Source organism: Rhinopithecus bieti, unplaced genomic scaffold, assembly GCF_001698545.2.
Source record: "Rhinopithecus bieti isolate Rb0 unplaced genomic scaffold, ASM169854v2 scaffold_761, whole genome shotgun sequence".
NCBI classification, from domain to species: domain Eukaryota; kingdom Metazoa; phylum Chordata; class Mammalia; order Primates; family Cercopithecidae; genus Rhinopithecus; species Rhinopithecus bieti.
Window position 1 is genome coordinate 266,095 of NW_016803176.1, and position 17,694 is coordinate 283,788.

Here is a 17,694-nt window from a genome sequence, read left to right on the forward strand (position 1 = left end):
TTGAGATCTGTGTGTTCAGAGAGGAGGAAAAAGACCAGAAGTAAATTAGGTCTAAGAAGCCCTGGGGCTGAGCCAACTGGAAGAGCTATTTGAAATACCCTGAAATTCTACAGGCACTTGACAACCTTCTTCCAGTCAGTGTGTAGGACACTGTGCTAGGTACCATTCATTTTCTCATTGAACACAGCCACAAACTGCCAAGGAAGGACTCCAAAAATATGCACCAAAGTTTGACTCGACTGAGCATAATGTCAGTTATCTCTGCAGCTGTTAGTGAAGAAGCAGAGGGAAAAGGATGATGTCTTGCTTTCTCATGCGTAACACAAGCCTTTCATCTCTTCCTGGGGACTGATTGAGTAACTGCTTTGACTTGGGGGAATCCTTGCAGTTTTTCTGCCTGTCCCTTCAACCTCTTGTGCCACTCACTTCCACCACCAGTCTCTGTGCTGACTACACAAACCTTCATTTAGTTCCTCCAGTGCGTCCAGAAAGTTCTCCCCAGCCTCAGGCCTCCACAGACACAGGCAGATGGCCTTCTGTCAGCCTAGACTGTTGCACCCCATGGGGAGAGGGCTCCCTTCCACAGCTCAGGGCCAGCTCACATGTTTCCACTATTACCACCCTGGGGCCCTGCTTCCAACAGGACCCTCCGTCCTAAATGCACGCTCTCATCACACCCATGGCACTGCTTCATAAAATGTGAGACTTTTTAAACTGTTAATATGGGTAATACATTGTTCTACCAAGGTGTTCCATTTATTTATCAAGGTTCAAGGAAGCTTAGCTGGTTTAATTTTTTTCTTCTGTGATCACTGCCTGCCCTGACCCCACTCCACCACTGCCCTTGTGTTGAATTCCCCTTGCTTGAAGCTTTAATGATATTTTGGCCCAATCGTGTAGATTTCTCTGAATTTTTTCCCTCACTCAGGTTCTTGGGAATCCATCTTAATTATTTTAAACCTTGAGTCTCTTACCTGATTTTATTTTCTTCTACCTCTTCCCACCATTTCCCCCTATAGGCTAGACTTTCTGTGACTCTAACAGTGTGCAGTAGGGAGGAAGTCTAATGTGAGTCCCACACATGGCCTGCCCTTTCTTCTTTTGATTCCTCAGTTGTGGCAGCAAAGAGGAAGGAGTAGGGAGACAGAGGTTTATTCTGGGCTTGCTCCTGGTGAGGGTGAGGTTTCCTTACTGCTAGACTTGATGCCTCTTAGGCAGTGGCTGCTGTTAGAGTCCTCTATGTGACAGATACTGATTTGCTGGCTCTCTGATTGACAAAGGTATAGATATTTCTGGGGACCTTGTCAGGTTCTCCTCATAGCATAATTGCCTACCATGGAGGACCTGGCTCTGGGCCAACTTCCTCCACTGCCCACCCCCACTCCATACCCTCTTGTTGTGAGATCTACCATTCAAGTACCTGGCGCCAGGTCAGCTACTTTCTGTGCTATCCAAATACATGAAACTCACATGTACTTGCCATCCAACATGGAAGAAATGCAGGCTGTTCCATTGTGTGTTTCCTGTTTCGACTCAGCCGTCTCTCTGCTGATCCTTTCTATAAGCCCTAGCAGCATCAGACACTGGATCATATTCAATGATTCTCAAAAGAGAGACAATCAGTCCCCAGTGGAGGTAAACATGGTTTAGACACCTCTAGGCTTTATAAGTGATTTTTGGTACCAGACCCTCTTGGCTTCAGCTTTGGGGATAAAGATATTTTCCTGGGGGATGATTAAGAGAGAAACTAGCCACATCTCCAAAATCAGGCACCTTCCTAAATGCTGAACTCTCCTCTCTTCTACCCCTAGTTTTATATTAACTGGGTGTATTATGGCTACTTACAGACCAGCATCTCTACACTGGCTCCTCATCAAGCATATTAATAAGATTACTGGCCTCAAACATTGAAGATTCTCTGAACATACAATGGGGTACATTTATTACATTGTGTCTTCATCTTTGACAAAACTTGGCTATAATTCCTGGACTAAAAGAGAAATCTCAATTGGTATCCTGTGACATGCCTATTTTTGCAATTAGGAATGTACCCTAAGGCAAGTAATGTGACAAACTATGGCTTAAAACTAATTAATGGGTTTGTTTTTCTCATGTTATAGAAGTCTTGGGAAAATTGTCCAGGGCTTCAGCTACTCAAAAGTGACTTGAAGCAGCCAGACTCTATCCATCTTCCTGGTCCTCCTTTCTTAGAGAACTACATAGACTGGCCATGGTACCCCAGGTAGCACATTCTGGGTTGAGTGAAGAATAAAGGGAAAAAGCTCAGCTGGCCTATTCCTTCAACTCTGGAAAACAGTAACTTCCTGGGAAATTTCGTTTTGTATACTGTCACTTACAGAGTATTGGGAAGACCTAAGTCCTTAACTAGAAGAGAATCTGGGTACGATTCTCATTTAAACAAAATTGAGGTGCTATTAGTAATGAAGAATGGGCAGAAAGCATGTCAGGTGGGCAATTAGTCATGTCACCACACTCCTGCTAGATGTACTCCATGATAGCAAAGTCTCTATTTCTAATATTCCTGGCTTTGTACTTGGAAGCTAGCAAATCTATGGTCCATGTTTTGAATAAATCAAAAAGCATACCACGATTTTATTTTGCCAACCATTTTATGTATTGTTAGAACCACCAGAAATAAATGGGTAGGGGATTCTAGAAATGACTGTAATAATACAGTAAAAAATCTAACAACTTTTATGACCCATCAGAACTCAAAATGGCAAATATGACTTCAGAACTAAATATCAAGCACAGTAAGAGTAAGTCTAAAAAAGAACAAGTCAGCATGCCTTGACTTCCTAACACCCTCAGATTACATGTTATTTTGGAGAGAGAAGTTAACATAGGTTGACCACCTATGAAGTACTACTTGTTAATATACATCCTATCAGCGAATCCTCAAAATATTTCCTTGGACACTCCAAAACAGGTCTGAGAGTTTAAGCTCTTGGCCAAGGACACAGAGCCAGTAATGGCTCTGTCATTACAACATACAAGGGTTCTATTCTTCAAGTACTCTAATTTTTTTTAAAGAGCTTAGATTTTTTTATTGTAATCTTTCAAATATGTTAGGTGTGTTTCTTTTCATTCTCAAACAGAATTTACCGGATGCACCCAAATATTTTCTTGATGACTTAGTCAAGCAAATATTAATATGTGCTCTTAGACCTTTTGAGGTATATTCACAAGTAAAGATAAAATTCTATGATAAGTGACTTTACCTTAAAGTGCTTTTTAATGTTTCCTTTGGGCTATTCATCAACTTTTAATAGATTTCTTCCCAACTATTTTTTCTTTCTGATATATTTTTCAATGTTAATAGTTCATTTAGTCTTTTCTCTTCCTGTGGGGTAGGAAATAATGTAACCATATATGTTATGGTTTACGGAAAGAAAAAAGTACCTGGGCTATGAAAAGACCTGTCTATAGGTTATGTGTAAGAGATGTTGTGTATCAGTCTTATGATACAACCTTCAACTTTTCAAAGACCTTTGAAAACTTATACCATAGTTCCTGTATGTTGTTTTATGAGAATAGGTCAAAATATTATTGATATATTCATTTGACCTCTAAACCAGCAGTGTTCAGTGGATATAATGTATGTCACAAAATGCATGCCGCATATGTAATTTTAAATTTTCTAGCAGCTGTGTTTTTAAAAAGTAAGAAGAAACAGGCTGAATTAATTTTAATATATTTTATTTAACCCAGTATATGCAAAATATTATTCCAAAGTGTAATCAATACATTATATATTCGTATTCCTTTTTCATACTAAGCATTCTAAATTCAGTGTGTATTTTATATTGAGTGTACATCTCAACTTGGAGTAGCCACATTTTACCTGCTAAAGCTAGTGGCTACTCATTGGATAGCACAGCTCTGGAGAGTAGTTGAATAAATTTGATGAGGTTCATGCAAATTGCAATTAAAAAAAAAAGAAAAAAAAACCTGTGCTTTGAATATAGGCTTTGTGAGAAGAACATGAATGATGGAGGTTTGGACATCTGTGGCCACATGTGTGGTGGTGTACCTTCTCTGACCCCCTTAAAGGTGACTGGGGAGCCACAGACGACCTGCTGCATGGAGATGTCAAATCCTACTGAGCAGTCTGGATATCTGTGACTTGCTCGGAGTGGCTCCAGGGGCTGGTGGGATACAGTATTCATGTGGACACTCCCTGTAGAGAGAGGCCAGGGATTCTGACAGATGCCCCACTTTTTTTCATCGTGTTTAATAGTACTCTCCAGCCAGGTGAGAGGGATTGAAATCATGCAGCAAACAATGTAATGATCATCTGCTTTGGGGTTCTTGCGTCAGAATAACTGAGTGTTGCATTGTCATGAGCAGGCGAGAAAGGTTAGAGCTGCATGTTGTGCAAGCAGAGAGTCTGTCAGAAGGAAAGGGAACTGCCACCTGTCCTAGAAATGAGGCACAGCATGGTGGGGATGAAAGAATGCTGGAGAGAGAAGCAAGAAACCCAGGTTCTAACTTGGTTTCTACAGATTAACTAGTTCGGTGACATATGTAAGCCAGTTTACTCTTAGAGGCCCCAGTTCCTTCATCTACAGACTAGCAGGGCCTTAACAATCCTTAAGGCTCTTTAAATATCCTATGCAATCTAATACAACTTACAGCTATAAGGGATCATAGGTAACATTTTCTCAACAATAATACTCATAACTATATAGTGCCTTTTGGCTTTTGTATCTTTTTTCATCTTTTTTCTAAAATGTATTCTAAGTTATATTTCCCCCAAATCTAATATTTATTTTAAAGATATATTTTTTCTTTTGTAGTGCAGGCATTTCTGATAGACTTCTCAAAAAATACTTTGCCTTTTCCCAAAAGATTTAAGCTGTGCATTAGATGCTTTTAAGGCATCTGACTTCTAGTTAAATGATCTTAATCACTATGCAAATATTTATGGGAGATGTTTTATTTTCCTGGTTAGATGTTTTCTTTGCCTGGATTACTTTAATTTTCTCATAGCAATAACTATGAGAAAGATAAGTTACCATATGCATTTCTTTTTCAGCAACTAAGGTCTAGAGTAGTGGAGCAACTTGTTCAAGGCCCCAGACTTCATAAGGGAGAAGACAGGGAAATAAGAAGTGACAATGCTTAGTAGTAGATGATGAGCCTGGGGGCTGCAAGAAGTAATGTAATTGTCCAGATTTTCATTTTTGAACAGAATAACTGATTTTAGAGCCACACTTCAGACTTCTGAGCTCCAACTCTAGTGAAGCTTTCCCTTTTTTGTCTTTATTTCTCCCGGATAGAAATAGCACCAAAGGAGATTCAGAAAAAATGTCCCTTGAATTATACTTAAAATATTAAAAAATTAAATAAATTATCTTAAATTATATAATTATGACAGTGATAGCAAAGATACAATAGCTTTATATTAAATTATTCTTTTACATTAGCATCATGTGCTATAGAGAAGAGTCTTTTCTCATTCATTCTTTTACAATGTGTTCAGCAAGTATTCACATAGATTAAAGATTTATTTTCTAACTTTGGGGGTGGAAGAATCCTAGTTTTAGTTATACTGAGGTGAAGAAAACAAATAAAAAAACAGCTCAAAAGTAAATGTATAGACAATCCCATTGTTTGTTGTTGCAGTATAAAACAATTGTCTTCACATTTTTTTAATTTTATTAATGTAGTTTATACAATATGCAGTCCTGATATATAGTTATTTTTAGGATTAAAAAAAGTATAGCATTGGTACCCAAATAATACCTCCTCTTGTTTGACAAGTTTACAAAATATAATGGTATGATGCCATCATTATCCAGATTGATTTTTAACAGATTTTATTATTTGTGAGCACTTTCATTATCCTTTGGGATCAAGCAAGTGGCTGACAGTTGTAATGGATAAACCTGACTCATGGGCATTGTCCTTGGCACACTGTATGCACTCACAGTGCAGCTCTCTGTTCCAGACACTGGGCTCAGCTAGGAGATGGACAAGCCAAGGTTCTGCTTCCACAGGAGCTCCTGGTCTGGTGAACGGGAGAAACGTTCAATGGCTTGTGGTCATAAATTTTACTTGCAGCTGTGCCTTATGGTGAGTCCATAGTTTATGTCTGAAAATAGCAATTCCACCTGTCTCTAGCTGCTACATTCCACTGTGGGATGTTTGCTACTTTTATTGCTAAAAAGACTGCAATAATCTCATGACATGTGTAGCCAGCTTTATTAATTCTAAAACCATCCATACCTCCAAAATCTTAAAAGGCAAATAGAAAATACTTTGCAACTTTGGAGTGTCATAAAATTTATGATTGCTTAGAAGTTTTCTTTGAGTGTGAATAATAAGTGGGAATTTAATTTAAAAGCTATGATTATCAGTGAAAGAGAAAGTGAGATCAACATCTCGTTAAAATACAAAATGCTAAAATAAAATTCACTACAGCAGTATACGATCTGTATACTACAAAATTGTTTCGATTTTCCACATTTCAGCGAATTACAGTAGTTTATAAATAGCTGCAAAAGTAGCTTTTCTCCTATATCTAATAGAGTCACTTACTTAAAGGCTGGTGTCTATGCCATTTGTTCTTTCATTCATTGTCAGTAAATATTTACCAGTTACCTACTGTGTGCTGTGCAGTGGAGGGTTATCAGCAAACAAAAGAAAACTCTTTGTAGAGCTTCAATTCTCGATTATTTTTTGGAGAGGTGCAAAATAAACAAATATATAATATATATAATATGTTAGGTGGTCATAAGTGTCGATAGAGAAAAATAGGAATAGAGAATAGTGGAGCGTGTATGTGGGAGGGGAGTGTGCTTCTGTAAAGGGATGTTTTAGAAGGCATCTCTGATGAGGTGACATAAACACTTTTATTCAGGAGGATCTCTCCGAGTCCCTCTCTGCCCCTGGCTGAAAAGTCACCCTAATTTCTGCGTGCTTTGCTAATAGAGCTCACAAACTTCCTTCTTTGTCTTGATTCACTCTACTTCATCACTCATGGACTTACCATCAGAGCTTGTTTCTACAAATCTTCTATTTTTTGCCTAATGTTTCTCACCTAATAATTTAGTCTCAGATTTTTCAGGCTTTGATGACTTTGTGTCTAAACTAGGTCTTTGAACTTTAAGTCAATTAATTGGGTTTATCATTAACAATATATGGGTATCTCCTTCAGAACTGAGTTGTATTTTCTTGTCTTGCCTTGCCATGCCCTTCCTTGCCTTTCCTTTCCTTTCTTTCCTTTCCTTTCTTTCTTTTCTTTCCTTCTTTCCTCTCCTTCCCCTTCCTTCCTTCCTTGCCTCCCTCCTTCCTTCCTTCCTTTCTTCCTCCTTTCCTCCTTTTCCTTTTGTTGGTTCATTCGTTAGTTGTTCTTCTCTCTCTTTTCCTTCCTTCCTTCCTTTCTTCCTTCCTTCCTTTCTTCCTTCCTTCCTTCTTTCCTCTCTTTCTTTCTCTTTCTCTCTCTCTCTCTCTCTCTCTCTGTCTCTCTCTTTCTCTCGTCCTCCCCCCCCCCCAAATGAGGTCTCATTCTGTCTCCTAGGCTGGAGTACAGTGATGCAATCATAGCTCACTGCAGCCTTGAACTCCTGGCCTCAAGCAGTCCTCCTGCCTCAGCCTCCAGGGTCACTGGGATTATAGGCATGACAGGTGTGAGCCACCATGACCAGTGTGTTTTACCAAATGTTTGATTTTAAGCCTTTTAGGACCAGCTTGTCTAAGTCAAAGATTTTAAAAGAGGGATAAAAATTCCGACTTCAAGCTTTTCTTTCCTCTGCCTAGCAATTTCTCAGTGTGGATGTAGCCGTTCATGTATGAAATATTTTCCTATTTACCTCTAAAAAGATGTCGTTACTCTCAAATTCTTTGTCCAGCCTCTCATTCTAGTGCAGCTTGGCAGCAGACCTATGATAAGAGACTGTTCTGGAAGAAGTACCGTTGACTTATTGTAGAGTATTTACATTTTGTTAGGCCACAGTGGCATAAGAAATAACAGGGGTTTAATATTTTCATATTTATTCCTTGACCTGAAGGGAAGAATGAGAGCTCTTTTTCATGTTATTTATCCCATAATATTGTGACTTTTAAATCAGAAGTAGCCGGGGATATTAGAAAGAGATGATAGGGTTTTTATCCTGGGAAAGAAAAAAAAAACACAATTTGGAGTTTTATTCTTTGCATTGAGTCAAAAAGAGTAGAAAGCAGGTATTCAAAGGTCATCATCACCTAATATAATAGGCTAAAAAAGCAATTTAAAAAAATGTAACTGAATAAGTGCCATTCTCTTTCGTGTATTAGAATGAAATTGTCCCATGCTAGTAAAGAAATAACAAAGGAAAATGCTTTAAAACATTGCTGTGATGGGGAAAACTAAAACATTTCTATTTATAACTTGTACAAAGTCCCACATAAAAATAGCTCCGACTAACAGATTTGCTCATATCTGGAATACAAAGTTGTTGCTGCCAGTGATTTGAGGAATTCTAATAAGAGGAACAACAGCATTGGTAAATATGGAAAATATATCATCTTTTCTTTTCCCTCAGTTTTCATATGCAGAGAAAATTATGGTTAGTGAAACAGTTCTGGGTGCTGTATTTTACCTCTTGTTATTTTCTAGCCTGTTGATCTCTTTTCTTTTAGGGAAAATGATACGTTTTCACCCTTTAATCCTACCCCATAAGGTGGATATATTATTGATAATTTTATCTCTGTTACTGAAATATTTGTCAGGCTAATAGATTTAATATTTTATTCTTCTACAGACTAATTTTGTGTGATTGATGTGACAGCAAACATATTAAATAACCTCAAGTTAATGAAACCATTCTTTCTGTTATTTTCAGCGAAGTTTCTTGGGCTATGCCAGTTTTAAAGTGGGAGAGCTACTGAAGTCAAAGGAGCAGTTGCTGGCCCTGAGCCTGAGGTGGGTCTCTTTGTAGAAACACTGTTAAAGTTAATAACAAGTGGTATGTGTTGATGGCCAGTGTGTTTGAAAGTCACAATTCTTGCAGATGTTAGATGTCAGCTCTCAAATAGCTAACGTTCTCCACTGCAACAAGTTATAGTGAAACAGCAATTATTCAAATTCACATTGAAGTTCATGTTTCAGGTTGTGAAATGTTATTAGCCCCTGTAAGAAAAAACAATATTACATTATCATTAAAGTGATTAAATTCTTTGAAAGTAAGAAAGTATATATAAATTATGATCACATTATTAAATATTTTTTTCTCTTATTGAAATGTTAGTTTTTAATCAAATAACTTTCCATATTTGAAATCTGTTAGAGGCAAGATCGTAGTTTTATGATAATAGAGAGTAAGCTGATTATTCTTTTCTCAGCCTATGTTGGTGCTATACTATTAAACATAAACCACTTAAACCACTTATCAGTTAAAACACATTCTTGACACAGACAATAGATCATAGCTAATTCTGAGTACAGTTTGCTTTGAAATAGAAGATGAGACAACAGTCTTTAGGAAGTCACACTATTTTAATTACTAAGAAGAGCATTAAATAAAATAAACTTTTCTTTTTAAATTCAAAGTAAATTTGAAAACACATAAATTTTGAAACAATTGTTCTCTAACAGTATAGTAACTTTCATAATTATGCATACATTGGGAATACTGCCTTGCACTATTTTTATGGTACAAATGAATACAACAATTGCATAGAACACCATTTGTAAATGTTAAGACTCTCTTATTTTGATGAAACATGGAGACCACTTTCAAGGAGCTGGACAATGTCTTAAGTCTGTTTGTTCCCTTCCACCAAGGACCCACTTGTAACCAACAATTTATTTCGATAAAGATGTGATGGCTTATGTTAGCATCTCTACTCCACGATTTGTCTTTTTCTGATTTTTTTCTAATCCTTACAGCTCCTCATTTTGATTTGATAAGATAATATAATTTAAATATAATTTAAACTATGTAATACTTCAAGCAGAGAAATGAGTTGTGGATTCTAATGAGACTGCCGTCTGCTCTAGCTTTCTTTAGGTTATGTCTCTTAAACATCTGGTGGTGGTGGTGATGTTATATTTTGTATGGGAAAACATACTAAAATCTTTATGGTTTTATGATGTTATTACCAATACAATTTTGCTGCTGTTATTGTTTTCAGTTTGAAGTATAAAGGGTCAGCTAAAAAGGCTGGTTATCAGTGTCACAGATAACCTAGAAAATATCATCATTCTAGCCTGACTGTTGAATCTGACCCATATACCCCTGGATTCATAACAGAAGATATGAAACATTGAGCTGTCTTAGGGCTCCGAGCAGTCCACATGTTTTCTAGATCAGATGCATACCATGTTCTTCTTCATCTTACTGACTCACAAGCCCCAGTATTCATTATGACATAACAGTCATTAACATCAGAAGCATACTACGTAGTAGTGCAACATTTAGATACTGGTTTGAAACAGAAATCAGGGGACCAGAAGTTCTTAGTAAAACGAAAATGAGTAAACACACAGTACCTTAGAGAGAGAACAAGCACTAAAGGGTCAGTTTTAAAGTATTACCCTTGAAAGAGAAAAGAAATACATAAATTTCATATTTAGATGGAAGCAAGACAAATTTCTTCACTTTTTATTTTAATACCCCTGATTCCTAGTCATTTGATCTTGATTATATAAAACAAATTCAACGAAGAGTTGACTTCTTCAACAATTCTGAAAGGGCTAGGTTATTATTTTTCCCAGTTTTGTGCTTTGCCAAATTTGTGGTTTTCTCTCTCTATGAACCAGACAGATTATAGATTTATCATAGCCTCTTGATTTCTGGTAGATGGCTTTTTTAAAAAATTCTGATGTAATTTATTTTCTTTCCACTGATTCTGTCTCTTAAGTATTGAGTTAGAAGAGCCTTAGGTCAGCCTTAAGAAGCATTTTGTTTTGTTTCGATTTTAAAATATTCGTTTGCACAGATTATTTCTGACTTTTATTTTATAGTCATTAATTTTAAAACAGTAAAATTCTCCGATTTCTATAAAACAAAGTCACAGAAGTAACAGCATTCTTTGATAATGAATACAGTTCCTTTTCTTTATGATTAATTTTAGCTTCCCCAAATCTTACAGTTGTGCTTGTATTTGCTGTTTCTTTGGGGACTTCTTATGTGATAATTCAGATTCTAAAACTTTCAAACTAATTCCACAGAGCACTGTGATTTAATATAGCTTCCATGTCATATGTGCTTTGAACTGGAGATCAAGGGCAGGGGATATATTGCTTTTATTTTTTTCCTGCAGGAAACTTAAAGGAACAAGACGTGCATCTAATTTATAGATTTAGACCCAAATTTAATGAAATATGATATTGTGTATTTTTAAAGATGCAGAGTAAAATTCGTCTATTTGTATTGGGGAAAATGCCTCTGATGTATAGAGTGGTTTCTATTCATATGTCACCTTTAGTTAAATGCAGAATTTACTACGTTTTTGAGTGTTCTAGCATCCCAAATGGACTTGGGTTCTCTTTAGTAATATCGTCTATATCTTTATATTACATCCACTCTGTTTCACTACTGTGCATTTGGTAGTTCCTGTCTCCTCTTACTTCTTTTTTATCTCAATTATATTTTCTGTTTTTGTTTTCTAATTCATTGCTGTGTAATCTTGACTTCTAGACTTGTAAACAAAGTAGAGTTTCTGTATGGAGGATTATAATTATAGCTGTGAAAGACACTTGATGATATTATAAGAATGATAATAAGGATGACGACAACAAACCATGTGCTTTGTGCTTTGATAATGATATTAGAGATATCTCATTGACCCTTATCAAATGAGATGCTATTCTTAATTTCCATTTCGTAAATCAAGAAACTGAGGTATAGAAAGTAGTTAAGTAATTTGTGTAAAGTTATACTGCTCTTAAATGGGAAAGGCAGGGTATGAAACCACACATTTCTAACTGCAAAACCCATGATTTTCATGACCGGCATTTTGTCTCTTTCAACAAAAGAGAAAACAGAGAACTAGTTGAAATTCATATCACACGCCACATAACTTAATAATGGCAGAGCAAAGCAAGGACTGAGGCCCAGAATCAGTTTTTCATGGTTTCTTCCATGTTTGACTTCACCATCGTGCCTGGGCTTACAGAAGGTGATGACTAAAAGAGTGGTCCTGTGCCAGGGTAGGAATGTTAATCATGATGGAAAAATGCGAAAGGGCCTGCTAGTGTAAGGGGGGATTGAAGGCTGAGGGAAACCTATGGAATGTGTTCTTATCCCAGAACCATGACTGTATCCTGATCTCGATCTGGTTTGTTGCCGAAACACCCGACAATCCTTTGCTCTACCAACCTGACATAATTTTTGGGGGACTAGACAAGCAGAACTTTGGAACGTCGTAATAATGTCTTATGAGTTGATGAATATAAAAGTTAAATAAAAAATAATATAAAAGTTGTTTCTCTCTGTGGAAATGATACTAGCAGTCAGGAAAAAAATTACATTGATCTTAAAGTATTTAAACAACTACAGATGCAAAACAACAACTACAAAGATAAAATTTGTTTCCTAGGAAATTTATCTCACGGGAGTGGGGACAGAAGCAAGTGTTCCAGCCTTGTCACGGCTTTGTTGTGTGACTCCGCGCAGTTTAGATTTCACTCAGTGCTCATTCATTCAGCAAACATTTACTAAGAATGTTTTATATTCTAAGTACAGGGATAGAGTTAATATTTTCCCATTGATGTTACCAATTATGTGTTTAATGAAAAAAAAACTCATTATTTACTGAGCATCTGCTAGCATGCAAGGAATATGTGAGGTACTTTTCATGCATTATCTTGTTTAATCCATGTGGCATTATCATCTGTCTTATAGCAACTTGTCTAAAATTCTACAGCTGCTGACTGTACAAGTGGGATTAGAACTCAGTTTGGTCTGACTCCAGAGGCTATTCTACTTTTATTTTATTACCTAGTAGGAAGCTCAAGATCTAACAGAACATTTTCTTCCTTGTCTATTTTAAATTCTATTGTTCAATGGGTTTTAGGAATCTCAATTAATTTTTACTAATGTTTTATATTAAAATTCAATTTTATCTGCCTGCAACATTGTAACTTAAATAACAAACTTTGTTTTCTTTTCAAATGAAATTAAACAGTCTTAGACTTTTGATTTTCTATTCCTACACTTTTTTTTTTTGCATACAAATAAAGTTTATGTATGTCTTCTTACTTGAAACATGGAATCCATTTCTTAAATTGTGTGTATGATGAATACTTCTATAATGGCATTTTTTCTTATCAATATCTACTTAAACTTCAGAGATGTCTTTAAAAAATTATATCCAAGCCCCTTAACAGTCATGTGTATTTGGCATAAATTTCTTTCTCTTTTAATAGTCTTCCAGTTTTTTGGGGGGTGGGGGAGGTACCAGAAACTAAGATTCTAATGGTCTCCACGACAGTAAGAGTTTTCCACATCTAAAATATTTTGTATATTAAATAAGGTCAATATTGTTGGAGTTTCAATTCATGATGATTACTTCCTTATACTTTTATAGATGCTAAATATAATGTTAGCACCAAGACTTCATTTCTGGGTGTAATTCATCTAAATTGGTGAATATTATGCAGTATAAGCATTAGAGTATATCTGACACAAGCAAATTTCAGAGTAATAGTGAAAGTTGTAATCTCCTTTAAAAGCTGAAAATCTTAGAATCTACATTTATTTCAGCACAGGGCACTTTACCTTGTCACAGAAGCTTTCACTTCATCTTAACAAGGAGTTTATTATTTCTTTTGTAACCTTCTACATGTCACCACACCCCCACCCCACCAATTAAACAAATTTTATATCATTTTATCAGGGTGAATATGATAAAAATTTTTCTTGAATAGAGATGTGCAAGTATTTATTCATACAAAGGGAATATGAATTTCATTTATTACTTCTACCACATTTACAGAAGTGCTTTTTATGGAACAAATAACATAAAACACTGATGATCTTAAATGGATATATAATTACATTTTATAATATATAGATGTATGCAAGATGCTATGAAAGAAAAACATTTAACTTCTTCTGTTTTTTAAATTTCTCCTATTTTTATAGTATTTATGTGTATACATATGCATGCCTATGTACGTGTATTATAGATTATGTGGATGAATATGTGTTTGGGCATCTATATCATTTTAGAACATTTTGCTTCCTCACAAACTATGAATATTTATTTCCTATTTTGTCAAATGTTTATGCCTAGAGATGTAAGATCCAAATTGTGAGGTTTTTAAGTTTTTATTTTTTGGCATTTTGCTTCATTAGCCTCCTTAAATACACACACATGAACAGATACAAAGTTCAGTTTTGTAGTTTCTGTAAATAAAAGTATAACAACAGCAACAACAAAAAACTCCATGTAATCTTCCAAAGACATGTTCTTAATTTGAGAGCTAGAAGTAGTGATAAGGAGAGCTCCATTGTCTTCTATACAAGCATAGTCAGAGTGATAAATAGATAAAATTGCTAGTAGCACCTCTCAGGTTGGGAGGCCAGGCATGTTTTACAGACCACAGGGCAGTGGATTGAAATAAGTTTGTTGCTGGAATCCTGTAAGTTTGTGTGAACCCCCACAGTGACCTGAAAACAACCCTGGCCATAGATAGACAATAGGGTTTTAAATAACAAATTTTGTTTTCTTTTCAAATGAAATTAAACAGTCTTAGACTTTTGATTTTCTATTCCTACACTTTTTTTTTTTGNAATTATTATTATTATTATTATTATTATTATTATTATTATTATTTTTTGAGACAGAGTCTCATTCTGTCACCAAGGCTGGAGTTCAGTGGTGCAATCTCTGCTCACTGCAACCTCCGCATCCCAGGTTCAAGCAATTCTCTGCCTCGACCTCCACAGTAGCTGGGATTACAGGTGCCCTCCACCATGCCTGGCTAATTTTTGTATTTTTAGTAGAGACAGGGTTCACCATCTTGGCCAGGCTTGTCTTGAACTCCTGACCTTGTGATCTACCTGCCTCGGCCTCCCAAAGTGCTGGGATTACAGGCATGAGCCACCGCACCTGACCAGATCAAATTATTTTAGAGACCAGAAGAGACTTTGAACCTGGCCCTTCACCTTCTTCTTGGACCCCTTTCATGACAGGAGACTGAAACTCAGAATTTTTCCTCCCATTTTCATACAGGTCTAGTGTTAGAAAAGTATTTCTATTGTATCTCAAGTTTTATCTCTTTACTACAGTCCCAACTCTTCTTTGTGGAGTTAAGTAGCACAAGCCTCATGCTTTTTCTCTATAACTACATTTGAAAGCAGCTCTTTTGTCCAACTCTAAATCTTCTTTCCTGTTCCCCCCGCCCCCCCCCCCTTAGGAAGGTATATGAGGTAGTAGAAATAGGACTTTCATACCAGACTTGGGTGCAAGTCCAAGCTTGGTCACCACCTGCATCACCCAGGCGTGTCTTTTTAACATCTACTAATGGAAGCAGTAATAACTCCCTTCCAGGGTGGTTCTGGGCAATTAATAAGTGCAGTGAAGTTCCAAACATTGCCTTGCATTAGAGAAAAACTCTATAAATATCGTTTCCCTTTATTCTTGCATGAAACTTACTAAGTCCCTCAGCCATCCCTTAGTTTTCTGCTTAGTTCACTTGCTTAACTTGTTGAGATTCCTTTTTAGAATGTGAAAGCCACCTTCTCTAAACTTGGTGTGTTAGGCTGCTTTTGCATTGCTATGAAGAAACACTTGAGGCTGGGCAATTTATAAAGAAAAGAGGTTTAATTGGCTCATGGTTTTGCAAACTGTATAGGAAGCTTGACACCAGCCTTTGCTCAGTCTCTAGTGAGGCCTCAGGAAGCTGTTACTTCTGGCAAAAGGTGAAGTGGGAGCAGGGGTCTCACATGGCAAGAGTGAGAACAAGCGAGGTGGGGGAGGTGCCACACACTTTGAATGAACCATATCTTGCAAGAACTCACTCATTATCTCTAGGATGGCACTAAGCCATGAGGAATTTGCCCCCATGACTCCAACACCTCCCACTAGGCCCTGCCTCTAACAGTGGAGATTACATCTCAACATGAGATTTGGAGGGGACATCCAAACTATGTTTCTTGGTCAGTGGGAAAGAGGTTGACTTAACCCTTGATCTGGATGTAGCATTTCTATTATCCAAGGAAGAGGTGCTTACCTGAAACTTAAATTCTGGCTTTAATCACTCTGGTATCATATGGCTTATTGCCAGGTAGCAGCTACTAGCAAAAGAAATATGGACAGCAGTTTGGTTAAATCAGGCAACGTGCCGGAGTTGGGAGAAAAATACTTATTTAAACTAAAAACTTTAGCAATAAAAGATTGAAATCAGGACAGAAATTCGTAAGTGTAACAGAGTTTTGCTTTTAGAGATTACTGATTCATTTTATTGCTGAATATATACAAAACTGTCTAGAGAAGTAAATTCAAGTGACATTTCTTGGGGTTGAACTGTGAGAATGAAGGGTGACATCAAACACAGAAGCAGGGACATCTTATAAAACTGATTATTTTATGTTAACTATGTTAAAGGCCTTTAGGGACACAATTGTCTGAAATTTTCAAAAGCCTCTAACATGAGCCATTTTGTAGTGACTTAAAATTCCATCAATTTATAGAACTTGGGGAGAACGCAAAGCATGCAAATGTGAGATTAGGACAGTAAAGAGGTAGAAGAAGCGGATGACTTAGAGACTGTGCCCAAATCCTGGCTCTTCTGTTGCCTATCAGTATGGCTGATTGTTCTGAGACTCAGTTATCTTATCTGTGAAATGGGGATGCTAGTGTTGCCTACCTCATGGGGTTCTCTGTGAGGATCACATACGTTACTAATGTGAAATGTTTACAACAGTATCTGACACATAAGTTCTTGATAAATGTTAGCTATTATTTTTATTTTCAGTTGATTAGCTTCTCTAGTGCCGGTTTTTGTTTTCCAAGAGAGGAGAAGACACATTGTACACAAACTGTTGGAGATGGTATCTAATGCAAAGCAGATTCTCATTATATTACCTACTATTTAAATTATTATCATCAGTACTTTCATTTTCCATGTCATTCAACTAGACTGTTTTTCATTATAATTTAAGTGGCTCTGCAGTTATATATTCTTTATTTTTCTTTATGTTCCTAATCCATTTAAACAAAGCTGTAGGTATGACCATGGAAACCAATTAGCACTTTCTTAGTTTGCATTATTCAAAAGGTGTTGGATTTGTCAGATTGCAAATTGGTTTCGAGTTCTCAGTCACTGAAGGGACGACACATACCAGAGTACACTTCAGTAGCTCCTCAATTTGTATAGAAAAGCCTGAAACCTTTCCTTTTTTAAAATGCAAATCACGTAAAGTTGATATCTGTACACAAAGACCTACCTGCTTAAGAAGTTTGAGAGCTAATTTAGCTTTGAAGATAATTTGTAGGAATGATTAGGCTTGAAAGGAATTATATTTGACCTGAAAATTTTGTACTGGATTTGCCCATATTTACCAAAGTCAGTTTCATTATTATCACTGTGTTTCTGCTTCACTGGACACATTTATATCTGCTTTTTCCAGGGTTGTTTTGTAACACCAGTATCTCTTCGGTTATTAATACATGTTTTTTGGATAAAGGAATTCTGTGGCCAAATAAGTTTGAAAGTCCTCAAAAAAAAAAAAAAAA

The 17,694-nt window shown here is 36.4% G+C and overlaps 1 protein-coding gene across 4 annotated transcripts in view; it reads left to right on the forward strand.

Moving 5' to 3' along the window:
* The window catches only part of INPP4B (inositol polyphosphate-4-phosphatase type II B), a 551,727-nt gene that overhangs the window by 253,801 nt on the left and 280,232 nt on the right, over positions 1-17,694 (forward strand). For 3 of the 4 annotated variants that reach the window (XR_001884600.1, XM_017867638.1, XM_017867644.1), the window contains exon 8: positions 8,850-8,929. Coding sequence is in view for 2 of the 4 variants with exons in the window: in XM_017867638.1 (XP_017723127.1) it covers positions 8,850-8,929 (80 nt within the window). In the remaining 2 variants the exon portion in view is untranslated. Of the gene's footprint in view, positions 1-8,442; positions 8,511-8,849; positions 8,930-17,694 lie in introns of those variants that run through there. The other variant, XM_017867659.1, reaches the window with a different exon arrangement.